Source organism: Scyliorhinus torazame, chromosome 7 (assembly GCF_047496885.1).
Source record: "Scyliorhinus torazame isolate Kashiwa2021f chromosome 7, sScyTor2.1, whole genome shotgun sequence".
Classification (NCBI taxonomy): domain Eukaryota; kingdom Metazoa; phylum Chordata; class Chondrichthyes; order Carcharhiniformes; family Scyliorhinidae; genus Scyliorhinus; species Scyliorhinus torazame.
Genome location: NC_092713.1, coordinates 127,913,189 through 127,925,858, shown reverse-complemented (window position 1 = coordinate 127,925,858; position 12,670 = coordinate 127,913,189). Strand labels below are relative to the sequence as shown.

At 49.6% G+C, this 12,670-nt stretch overlaps 1 protein-coding gene across 1 annotated transcript in view; it reads right to left on the bottom strand.

Moving 5' to 3' along the window:
* kcnt2a (potassium channel, subfamily T, member 2a) overlaps window positions 1-12,670 on the bottom strand; it is a 939,304-nt gene that overhangs the window by 832,241 nt on the left and 94,393 nt on the right. Inside the window, exon 5 of the mRNA XM_072512908.1 lies at window positions 9,998-10,042. Coding sequence (XP_072369009.1) covers window positions 9,998-10,042 — 45 coding nt within the window. The remainder of the gene's footprint in view (window positions 1-9,997; window positions 10,043-12,670) is intronic.

The window sequence follows — 12,670 nt, the reverse complement described above, 5'->3', positions numbered from 1 at the left end:
CTTTAAACCACCTTCCTGCCTGCCGGTACACTCCTGTAACTTTGAAACCTTACTCATGACCTCACTACTCTCAACCTCCTGTATACTGGAGCTACAATTCAGGTTCCCTAGCGCCTGCTGAACTAGTTTAAACCCTCCCGAAGAGCATTAGCAAATTTTCCCCCCAGGATATTGGTACCTCTCTGGTCCAGGTGTAAACCATCCCGTTTGTAGAGGTCCCACCGACCCCAGAATGAGCCCCAATTATCCAGAAATCTGAAACCCTCCCTCCTGCACCATCCCTGTAGCCACGTGTTCAACTCCTCTCTCTCCCTATTCCTCATCTCGCTATCACGTGGCACGGGTAACAACCCAGAGATAATAACTCTGTTTGTCCTAGATCTAAGTTTCCACCCTAACTCCCTGAATTCCTGCCTTACATCCCTATCCCTTTTCCTACCTATGTCGTTGGTACCTATGTGGACCACGGCTTGGGGCTGCTCCCCCTCCCTCTTAAGGATCCCGAAAACACGATCCGAGACATCACGCACCCTAGCACCTGGGAGGCAACACACCAACCACGAGTCTCTCTCGTTCCCACAGAATCTCCTATCTATCCCCCTAACTATGGAGTCTACAATGACTAATGCTCCACTCCTCTCCCCCCTTCCCTTCTGAGCAACAGGGACAGACTGCGTGCCAGAGACCTGTACCCCATGGCTTACCCCTGGTAAGTCCCCCTCCCAACAGTATCCAAAGCGGTATACTTGTTGCTAAGGGGAACGACTACAGGGGATCACTGTACTGACTGCTTCCTCCCAGCCCCTCTCACTGTCACCCATCTATCTTTATTCTTCGGAGTAACTACATCCCTGAAGCTTCTATCTATGACCACCTCTGCCTCCCGAATGATCCGAAGTTCATCCAGCTCCAGCTCCAGTTCCCTAATGTGGTTTCTGAGGAGCTGGAGATGGGTGCACTTCCCACAGATGAAATCAGCAGGGACACTGACGGCATCCCTCACCTCAAACATTCTGCAGGAGGAACATTGCACTGCCTTCCCTGCCATCCCCCCTAGATAAAAAAAGAAAAAGAAAGAAAGAGCTTACCTGCTATTCACTCCCCTTCTCAGCAAGCACTCGCTCAGCAACCTCTGCGCCCCGCACGATAACACCAGCCAATGAACTTATTGTTTTGCTGTGATGTCACTCCTGAATTGTTTTTTAATTTCAGCCTGCTGTCCAGAGGTGTCCCTCTCAGCTCCCGCTCTTTTTAAATCTCCGCGACTCTCAGCTCCTGCTCTTTTTAAATCTCCACTCCGACTCGCTGCTCCCGCGCTTTTTAAATCTCTGCCAATGGGTATGGGAGGAGAGGCTGGAAATCAGGCAGCTCTGATGATAAAATTAAGGCATCCCGCACCTTGAGGTACACTCTGGCTGCAGTGAGCTAGAAGCCCAAAAGGGGGAAAAATTGCTGCTTTGAAGGTTCTGGTGCAAGTGATGGACACAAGAAAAAAAATCTTGTTTAAGTGCCTCCACCATCCCTAAAGGTCCTTTGTCAACATCAATGCTGGAGTGAAATGATTGCAGATAACAATGTCATGTGCTTACCATGCAGTAACAGGGCTGTAATGCTGAAAAAAGTCCAGTGATTACACCAGAGTTGCCATAGAATCCTGCTCTCTTAAGTTTTGCTGGGATCTCCATCAGCTTCAGCCCCATTACACATAATAATGCTCCCCCACGCTTCTCTTCACTCTTCTACAATCACTGCACTGGCTCAGATCTGGTTCTACACATATTTTAGAGATTAAGGTGAGAGAGGGGTGTTGATGTGGTGAATCATTGGCCACAAGTGTTCAGGAGCTGAAGAAGTACAAAAGATGTCACCATGCCCGGGGACGATATTGCATACTGGCTCTGCTACCAAAAACTCAGATTATGATGTAGACGGCCAGGCTACAGATCAATGCTGAGGAATATAATCCAGGAAATTCTAGTTATATCAGCAGCCTGTCTGCGAGCATGCATACAATTTTGCAGAACATTCAGGAGTCCAGCTTCAACTTGTATGGAGCTTTAATCAGAACATGGAGACCATTTTGCCCAACATGGTCAGTTCGATGGTGTACATGCTGGAGCCTCTGCCAATTGCTGCCAGAGCAGCTAACACAGCACTGCTGCCATGGAAGCTCAGGTGGCTGCCTGTTTGGTTTTGGGGCTGGTTTTGGAAAGGGCTTCGAAACAGTCACATCACTCCTGTGCTCTATTGCCATGCAGAGATGGAGCAGTGCTCTGGCACATACTCAGGAGAGAGAATTTGAACCTGATATCTTCTCTTAGAATAGTGTGCCTGTTCCTCTACCAGCCACGCTCTCAGTGCCCCTGTGACTGCCACACAGTCAGCAGCTAGGGCAGAATACCGAGTCTAGAATTAAATCAAAAGTGGACAGAAACAATAATAGGCATGAAGAAAAAAATGATTTTATAATTTGCTAAAGTTTATTTTTTGATGTTTGTTTTAGTGCGTGATTAACTCTACAGTAAACCAATTCCTGATACTTGAGTAGCTGTATTTGTTTTCAATATCACATTTAATGAGCTAAAAACAAATAAAACCAGTTAGCCATGGAAAACAGAAGATGCTAAGAACATAGAATTTACAGTGCAGAAGGAGGCCATTCGGCCCATCAAGTCTGCAACGGCCCTTGGAAAGAGCACCCGACTTAAGCCCCACACCTCCAGCCTATCCCAGTAACCCCATCTAACCTTTTAAGATACTAAGGGCCATTTAGCATGGCCAATCCACCGAACCTGCACATCTTTGGACTGTGAGAGGAAACCGGAGCACCCGGAGTGTCATGATATTTTGATCAGCATATCATGGTGCAATCAAACACACACTGATGGACATGCAGTAGGACCAACCAACACACACACAACATCACAGCCAATCACCAGTGAGAGCACACGCACTATAAAAACAGGGGACACTACAGTGCCCACCCGCGCACTCCAGCAGCAGCCAGCTCAGAGCACTGAGCTAAGAGCCTGCCACTCAGACATTCACCATGTGCTGAGTGCCTCACCCAGATAGTAATAGGACAATGTCCACAGATTAGCTGGTAATGCACGTACCCAAGTTAGCAGTGTGTTGTTACAGTTAACCAGTTAATAAAATTGAGTTACACCATCTCCAGCCGTGTTGGATCGTTTGTACATCAGAACACCCAACACGACACGGAGGAAGCCCATGCAGACACAGGGAGAACGTGCAGACACCACACAGACAGTGACCCAAGCCGGGAATAGTACCTGGGACCCTGGCACTGTGAAACAACTGTGCTAACCACTGTGCTACTGTGCTGCCTAAATCTGGAACATCCTCCACAATCTAGTTTGAAATTGTAGTAATTGATTGTTATGGGAGTCCTACATCCATGCATAAAACAAGAAGAGTGCACTCTTCAGTATTCTGTGCCTGTCCAAGCCAAAGGGCAAATGAACCTGGGAGGCATGTTCCCTGACCTACCAGAAGCACCCCTTTAGAAGTTCACTCCCCTGATAAGGCCTTGCAATAGAAATAAAAGGGTAATTCCAGCGTTCAAAAATGGATGAGTTGTCTTGGATGGAAGGTTGAATATTTAAAACTTTCTATCTGAAATGCAACCCACCTCAAATACACACACTTGCAGTTTTTACAGAGACAGGATGAAGCAGTGATAAGTGCACTCCCAGCAGAGAGATGGCTCATTTCAATATTTTAATGAGGCTTTATGCCTCAAATGTTCTGCCTCCAAGTTTCCAGTGCCTCGAGAAACCCAGCAGCTGAAGGGAATCCAAGACTGCTACGTGAAAGAGCTAACTGGTTTTCCAGCATTGCTGATGGGCCAGGAGGAGCAGGAATGCTTCCCTCTGGCCTCCCCAATCAAACCTATTGCTTCACCATGATCACTAATCTCACTCGTAAACAATCTCCAAACTCCCCAACGATCACCAATACCCCAAACCGTCTCTGATCTTGATTTCTCCCTGACCCCATGGCATCACAATCCTCAGCCCAACCCATTCCCCAACCAAAACTTCTATCTGCTCCAGATGGAGGTCAAGATCGCTACCACAGCATGCCCTGTCTGGCAGAATCCAACCCTGTCAATTAGATAGGATTCCAGATGCTAAAAACACACAAGCTGTGTGGTGAAAGAGTTCTGGGAAAACAGACAGCAAACAGTTTTCCCACTGGGAGAAGGGGGGTTGGGGATGGGATGCAGCTACAGAAACAGCCAACACCTCAGGACCTTCTGATGACTGTTTGCTCAGCTGGACTACAGCAATAAAAATGACCAGATTTAGAACAAAGAACAAAGAAAATTACAGCGCAGGAACAGGCCCTTCGGCCCTCCCAGCCTGCGCCGATCCAGATCCTTTATCTAAACCTGTCGCCTATTTTCCAAGGATCTACTTCCCTCTGTTCCCCGCCCGTTCATATATCTGTCTAGATGCATCTTAAATGATGCTATCGTGCCCGCCTCTACCACCTCTGCTGGCAAAGCATTCCAGGCACCCACCACCCTCTGCGTAAAAAACTTTCCACGCACATCTCCCTTAAACGTTCCCCCTCTCACCTTGAAATCGTGACCCCTTGTAGTTGACACCCCCACTCTTGGAAAAAGCTTGTTGCTATCCACCCTGTCCATACCTCTCAGAATTGTGAAGACCTCAATCAGGTCCCCCCTCAACCTCCGTCTTTCCAACAAAAACAATCCTAATCTACTCAACCTTTCTTCATAGCTAGCACCCTCCATACTAGGCAACATCCTGCTGAACCTCCTCTGCACCCCTTCTAAAGCATCCACATCCTTCTGGTAATGTGGTGACCAGAACCTCATGCAGTATTCCAAATGTGGCCTAACCAAAGTCCTATACAACTGTAACATGACCTGCCGACTCATGTACTCAATACCCCGTCCGATGAAGGCAAGCATGCTGTATGCGTTCTTGACCACTCTATCGACCTGCGTTGCCACCTTCAGGGCACAATGGACCTGAACTCCCAGATCTCTCTGTACATCAATTTTCCCCAGGACTCTTCCATTGACCGTATAGTCCGCACTTGAATTGGAACTTCCAAAATGCATTACCTCACATTTGCCTGGATTGAACTTCATCTGCCATTTCTCTGCCCAACCCTCCAATCTATCTATATTTTGCTGTATTCTCTGACAGTCCCCCTCGCTATCTGCAACTCCACCAATCTTAGTATCATCCGCAAACTTGCTAATCAGACCACCTATACCTTCGTCCAGATCATTTATGTATACAACAGTGGTCTGAGCACAGATCCCTGTGGAACACCATGTGGTAGTCGGTATTAGGAGTATTACGGTACCCAGGTTGATGCTGTAAGACCATTGGTGTGGGAGGTACCTGAGACAGCAATATCATTGGTGAAGCCTGCCTCCTGGTTCTGCCCAGTAAGATGGAGTATAAGAGCCTGTGTCTCCCTAGCAGCTGCATTCTATACCTGCGCTGCTGGGGGAAACATCGAGTCCAATAAAGCCTTCAATTGTCATCCAATCTCGCTTCTGGAGTTATTGATCGAGCATCAATTTATTGGACTAGATTTTAAAGAATGGAGCTCCGAATCAAGCCGGAGTGTCTTCAACTCAGCCCCCACGCGGCAAACTCAGCGGTAACCTTCACACACTGGCTGGCGTGCTTCAAAGGGTATCTCAGGACGGCCACTACTGCACCTACGGAGGACCAGAAACTGCAAGTTCTCCACTCGAGGGTGAGCCCAGAGATCTACACCCTCATCGAGGATGCGGACGATTTCGAGGCCGCAATGACCCTGCTGAAAGGACACTATATTCGCCCAGTAAACCAGGTCCACCCCCGAAATCTGCTAGTGATGAGGCAACAAATTCCCGGGGAATCGCTGGAGGAATTCTACCGTGCCCTCCGGGTGTGAAGTAGGAACTGTGACTGCCCGCAAGTTTCAGATAGCGAACACACAGAACGTTTGATCCGGGACGCATTTGTTGCAGGTATGCTGTCCTCCTAAATCCGCCAGCGGCTGCTAGAAAAAGAGACACTAGGCCTCAAGGAGGCATGGGTCCTTGCTAGCTCCCTGCTCCCTGGCCTCCCGAACCGCCTGCGCTTACGTACCATACCGCGCGGCGGCCCCTTGGGCAGCGTGGAACCCCCCCGCGGCCGACTCCGGTGCATCCCCCATCCCCCCACAAGCTTGTGCTGCGCGACTATTTTTGCAGGCAAGCCAAACACCCCCGGTAGCACTGCCCGGCCCGCTCCTCCACCTGCAAAGGGTGCAGCAAAAAGGGCCATTTCGTGGCAGTATGCCAGGCCCGGGCGGTCGCCGCGGTCTCCGGGGTCGAACCGGGACCGCCACCCCAACTCTCTCCATGAGCCACGTGCGGCCAGCGGGTGCCGCCATCTTCCTGTTCCAGAGCCATGTGCGGGCCCCGAGCGCCGCCATCTTGTTCCCCAGGGACCACGTGCGACGGATGGGCGCCGCCATCTTGCACACTCCCAGCCATGTGCGACCAGTGGGTGCTGCCATCTTGGCTGGAGTCTCAGGACCCCGATTCGGATGACCACACACCGCCCGAGGAAAACCTCCAACTTTTGCCACGACTTGCCTCGGTGACCATGGACCAGTCTCGACCCCGAACGCTCTTGACCGCGACGACGACCGTGCTCCCCAATGGGCACAAAACATCCTGCCTGATCGACTCCGGGAGCACAGAGAGATTCATTCACCCCAACACGGTAAGGCGCTGTTCCCTTCCCAGCCACCCATTTAATCAAAAAATTTCCCTGGCCTCCGGGTCTCACTCTGTAGAGATCAAAGGGTTCTGCCTCTACGTCCTCCCTCATCTCTGCGCTGCCACGCTCCTAGGGTTAGAATTCCAAGGTAACCTTCAGAGTTTAACTTTTAAATTCAGCGACCCTATACCCCCCCTCACTGTCTGCAGCCTCGCAGGAGGTCCTTCCGGATGCTCTCCACTCCACCTGATCACTGCTGTGTACCACAACCAACCCGACACCTCACGAACGTCTCCTCGTCTTCCCTAGGAAGTCCTCCACTGGGACACGCTTCCAACCTGGCTGGCAGCTCCTGGACCCATCCTGCTCCGCAAACACGTGCGGGCGCACAAATCGGACCCATTGCTCGAGAGGGTCTACCTCCTTCATGCTAACCCTCAATACGCCTACGTGGCGTACCCCGAAGGCCGACAGGATACGGTCTCCCTACAGGACCTGGCGCCCGCTGGGTCCCCACCCACACCCCCACCACCAACCCCACCCTCCCTCCCACCGGCGCACTCCACAGCTGTCCCCTTCCCAGGTGGATCGGTTCTCCCACTGGTCTCATCTAGGGGTGAAGAAGCTGCCGAAAAAGCCGAAGCCACGCTCCCGGAGCCACGGATGCCCGAGCCGGCGCCTGCATCACCGCCGAAACTGCGACGATTGCAGAGGACAACCAGGGCCCCCGACCGACTAATTGCTTCATTTTGAATGTAAATAAATACTGTAAATAGTTGCGACATGTAACGAAGCAAAACACTGTACTAATGTATACCGGGTACCACCATAATCTCAACCTCTACCACTGTATAACGCGAGACCACCACCCCCACCGGACTCTTTTTTTAACAGAGGGTGAATGTGTTCGTCGGTATTAGGGGTATTACGGTACCCAGGTTGATGCTGTAAGACCATTGGTGTGGGAGGTACCTGAGACAGCAATATCATTGGTGAAACCTGCCTGCTGGTTCCGCCCAGTGAGGCGGAGTATAAGAGCCTGTGTCTCCCTAGCAGCTGCATTCTGTACCTGCGCTGCTGGGTAAACATCTAGTCTAATAGAGCCTTCAATTGTCATCCAATCTCGCTTCTGGAGTCATTGATCGAGCATCACACCACTAGTCACCTTTCTCCATTTTGAGACACTCCCTTCCACCACTACTCTCTGTCTCCTGTTGCCCAGCCAGTTCTTTATCCATCTAGCTAGTACACCCTGAACCCCATGCAACTTCACTTTTTCCATCAACCTGCCATGGGAAACTTGATCAAAAGCCTTACTGAAGTCCATGTATATGACATCTACAGCCCTTCCCTCATCAATTAACTTTGTCACTTCCTCAAAGAATTTTATTAGGTTTGTAAGACATGACCTTCCCTGCACAAAACCATGCTGCCTATAACTGATAAGTCTATTTTCTTCCAAATGTGAATAGATCCTATCCCTCAGTATCTTCTCCAACAGTTTACCTACCACGGACGTCAAGCTCACAGGTTTATAATTCTCTGGATTATCCCTGCTACCCTTCTTAAAAAAAGGGACAACATTAGCAATTCTCCAGTCCTCCGGAACCTCACCCGTGCTCAAGGATGCTGCAAAGATATCTGTTAAGGCCCCAGCTATTTCGTCCCTTGCTTCCCTCAGTAACCTGGGATAGATCCCATCCGGACCTGGGGTCTTGTCTACCTTAATGCCTTTTAGAATACCCAAAACTTCCCCCTTCCTTATGCCGACTTGACCTAGAGTATTTAAACATCCATCCCTAACCTCAACCTCAACAGCATTTTCTCTGCTTTGCTTCCTGTGGATTGTCCAGGACTCGTCCAGAATGGGGTACAAATCTCCCAAACACTTCTGCAAGCAGTCCGGGAGAACAACATCATTTAAATGTTTTGCTTCTGCAGCACTGCTTCCTCCTCCCCACAGCCCAGTGCAGCTCCATTATGTCACCAGTTTCAAATGCAGAGAAGCCCCCAGCTTGGTGATATTAGAGAGTGAGAGAAAGAGGAACAAGAGCAAGCAGTGATGCAAAATTGGGAGAGAAGAGGTTGAACAGAGTGCCATTTAGGAAATGTTGGTAATGAGATGCAATTATGACAATGTGGCCTGTGAGAAATGCCTCAAAGATGAACCCTACTGCCCTTTCTGTGAGATGTTGGTTTGGTTTGGTTCAGTTTGATGTGTGTCAGCTCATTTTGAAGTGTGAAGTCCAAGCGCACATTGACTTAGACCTAAATCCAAACTAGTCCAAAGAGATAGGAAGAAATAGGACCTTGTATAGTGCAGGGGGATTATAGGTTCAGATACAAGGTGAAACTCAGTGGGTTATAGAATTAGTCATAATTATCAGTAGGAAACTGGGACATTACACATATTACTGCCAGTTACACATAGAATATAAGTGAGTTATTGTATTACTGTGGGTTACGTGTGGAACCTGAATTTTATCAGTAGTATTATTATGAGTTATCAGTGTAACGTCAGTGACAGGTAGTTACAGGTAGAAGCAAAGTACCTCCTCTGGATTTCCCCCTGAAAATCCCTCCCCACCTTGTTTCCCCTCTTCACTTGGTGGTCTCCTGCGTCTCAGAACTTCTCACATAACAGCTGCTGGTGCAAATCAATGAACAAAAATACTCAATTACATGGAACTCAATATTTATGGTCTAAATACAGTAGAATTTGCAGTATCACTTGATCCAAATGCATCCTGGTTCAAATGTCACTCTGTTAACATCTAGGAATGGTTATATTCACAGTTGAGAAACCTAGAAGCAACTTACAGGCTCACATGTGGTCTTCTGAAAACCTCATTGGAAATGGCCATCACTTGCACAGGAAATTGAGGTATGAGAACCAAGAATGCTCTTTACAACCTCATTACAAGGGGCATATAACCTATGCGTATTAATTACAAGCACAGATTTAGGTCAACACTTTTGGTGATGCCCCAGAAATTTCAGGGCCCGGAGACCCATCGTCATGTTTGCAACTTTTTCCTTATCCAAATCTTCAGGGTATGCATGTCCTCTGGATCTTGGATTCAGGAAAATGACCCCTATTTTATCTGTTCATGACCATTTAAAAAAATTTCATTCACATAGCACAATTCATATCGATCAGAAAATTCAACAAAAAAATATTTTTTTTCTTTGCAGTTTGAAAGGGGTGCTTTGTTATCAAATTCAAAGCTTACCGATCAATGTTGGTGAGATTGTGGTTTTCATTGGAACAGCCCCAGCTTTAAAACAAAAAGCACAGACAAAGTAATAACTTCAGGAAAATCTGTTGGATTTAATTATACAACTGCACATCGTATTATGAATTTTTTGCTTTCGTGCTCATATTTATTCAAGTGATCTGCAATCAATAGGTAAAAATGACAAGGCACCTGTTCTCAAGAAGATTTTTTGACTGGACCAACAAACACACTCCCTTAGCTGTACTCAATAATGACTGATGCCAACTGTAGTGGGATTTCACGTGCCATGATGGAAAGCCAGCATTGGTTGGCTTTCCTCTCGGGGAAAAACATGTGCACATCCCTATTTATGGATGCAATATGTTTTCATTCTTGTCCTATCCAAGCGTGTCAGCTCGTTTTCTGTTGCAGCTGCTTCTACTGACTTTAAACGCAACTCTAGCTACTAGTGAGGAAACTGTTGTATCTCACCACAGTTTCTTGGCACAAAACATGTAACTACTATTAGAAGATTGTTTATTAACAAAATCACATTTATTTTCTTCACTTGGACCACCCCTAGTACAATTAATGATGCCAATTACAGAAGATTTCCCCCAGGGTGTTGAGGGAAATGTTGAAGACTTCAACATGATGGGGATGAGTGGCTGCCTGGAGAAGCAGCATCTCTTTCTCACCAATGGTGTAACCGATCCCATGGGTCGAATTCCCCATTTAAGTGCCTATTTTGCCACCTGGTGGCACCGGCGGTGCCTTTCCTGTTGGCCACACTGTGTGATCCCATGCCAGATTCTTCGCTTGGATGCTTATTAATTTTCCATAAGCAAGTTCCCGTCCGAATCACCTGACAAACCAGCAACTGTCCGGCTCATTTAAATTTGTCCGCACCCGATGTTCCTGAGGCCTGGGAACCAAAACCCGTGCATGGAAGTCCTTGCCATAGCGCCGTTTAGCACAAATGTGGACCAGGCGTAATGTCAGCAGGGGGGGGGTCTCTAGGGCCATCGGAGGCCCAAGGGTATTCGGGCTCTGGGCATGGATGTACTCTGGCACTCCTGCTAACCGGGCACCTTGGCACTGCCAGCCTAGCACCTTGGCATTGTCACCCTGGCTTGCAGTGCCAAGGTGCCCAGGTGCCAGTTTGCCTATGTCAGGGATCGGACCTGGGGGAATGCCATGCCTTTATGAGGTGTGCTGGGGGGGGGGGGGGGGCTCAAAGATCCCCTAACAGGTAAGTTGGGGCATTTGGGGGGAGGGGGGGTCCACAGGTCGTGTGGGGGGTCAAGAGATTGGGGTGACATTTAAAAATGGCGCCACGATCTCTTCATGCACTGATGAGCTCAGCTCGTCATTGCAGGAAGTGAGGTAAGTGCGGCCTCAGTGGGATGTTTCGTGCCAAGACCAAAAGCAGAGTTCTGTTTAATAGCAGGGTCACTCTTGGCACTTCTGGCACTGAGAAACACCCCTCTATTCGTGCCCAAAGATTGACTCTGTTTTTTTGCATTAAATCGCACCCAAGAAGTCTGGGTCCACATTTGCTCTACCCAGGGACGTCTCAAAGAAAGACACTAACCTCATCTCTCTGGCCTGGGAGGCAGTTACTCTGGAGTCAGCACGGCTGTCACCTGCCCACAAAGCGCCACAAAGTGCAAGAAGCAGAGGAATAATCACATCAGCTCCATCAGGGTAGTACTCCCTCAGCTCCCTCCACTATCAAACTCTCAGCATGGCAGCATTACTCAAACGGCTATTCTCTGCATGGATCGCACACATCCATTTGTGGGGGACATATATCAACACTTACTATCAGCAAGAATTTCACAAAACCATCATCCCATCTGTCTTGTTGCCCACCTTCCAATCTCTGTCCCTTCTGGGTAGGACACACCAGAGACACATGGGTATCACCCAACCTCTCCTCCATCCCCTTTGATCATAAGTCATTCTTTTGTCTCCATACAAGCCAAACTTACACACATGAGTGAGCCCAGGCTGGGGAAGGGAGGACAGAGAGACCCTCAACGAGATTGAGAAGGCTGCAGCAGAGCTCGCAAGCGAGGGCAGGAATCACTCCTGTGGCAATGCAGAACTATGGGCGGGATTCTCCCTTCTGGGGACTAAGTCCCCACGCCGGCGGGAAAACCGGTGCCAACCACTCCGGCATCGACAGCCCCCGAAAGTGAGGAATTCTCTGAATTTTCGTGGGCTAGGTGGATGCTGGAGGGGTTGGGCCGCTCCAGCCGGCGCCGAAGGGCCGGTGCAAGCTCGCGCATGCGCAGAACGGCCGGTGTGATATAGCGCATGCGCGAACCAGACAGCATATTTCCGCGCATGCGCAGACTGGCGAGAGTATTTCCCGCATGCGCAGGGGTTAATTTCTCCGCGCCGGACCCGGGCAATATGGCGGAGCCCTGCAGGGGCCCGGCGGGGAGGAAAGAAGTCCCCCCACGGAACAAGCCCGCCCGCAGATCGGTAGGCCCCAATCGCGGGCCAGGCCACCATGGGGCCCCCCCCCTCCCCAGGTTCGGATCTCCCTGCCCCCCCCCCCCCGAGGACTGCCCCATGCACGAGGTGAGTAATGCACGCAGGTGGGACTGGCCAAAACTGGACGGCCGCTCGGCCCATCGGGGCCCGGAGAATCGCCAGGGGGATCGCTGTCAACAGCCC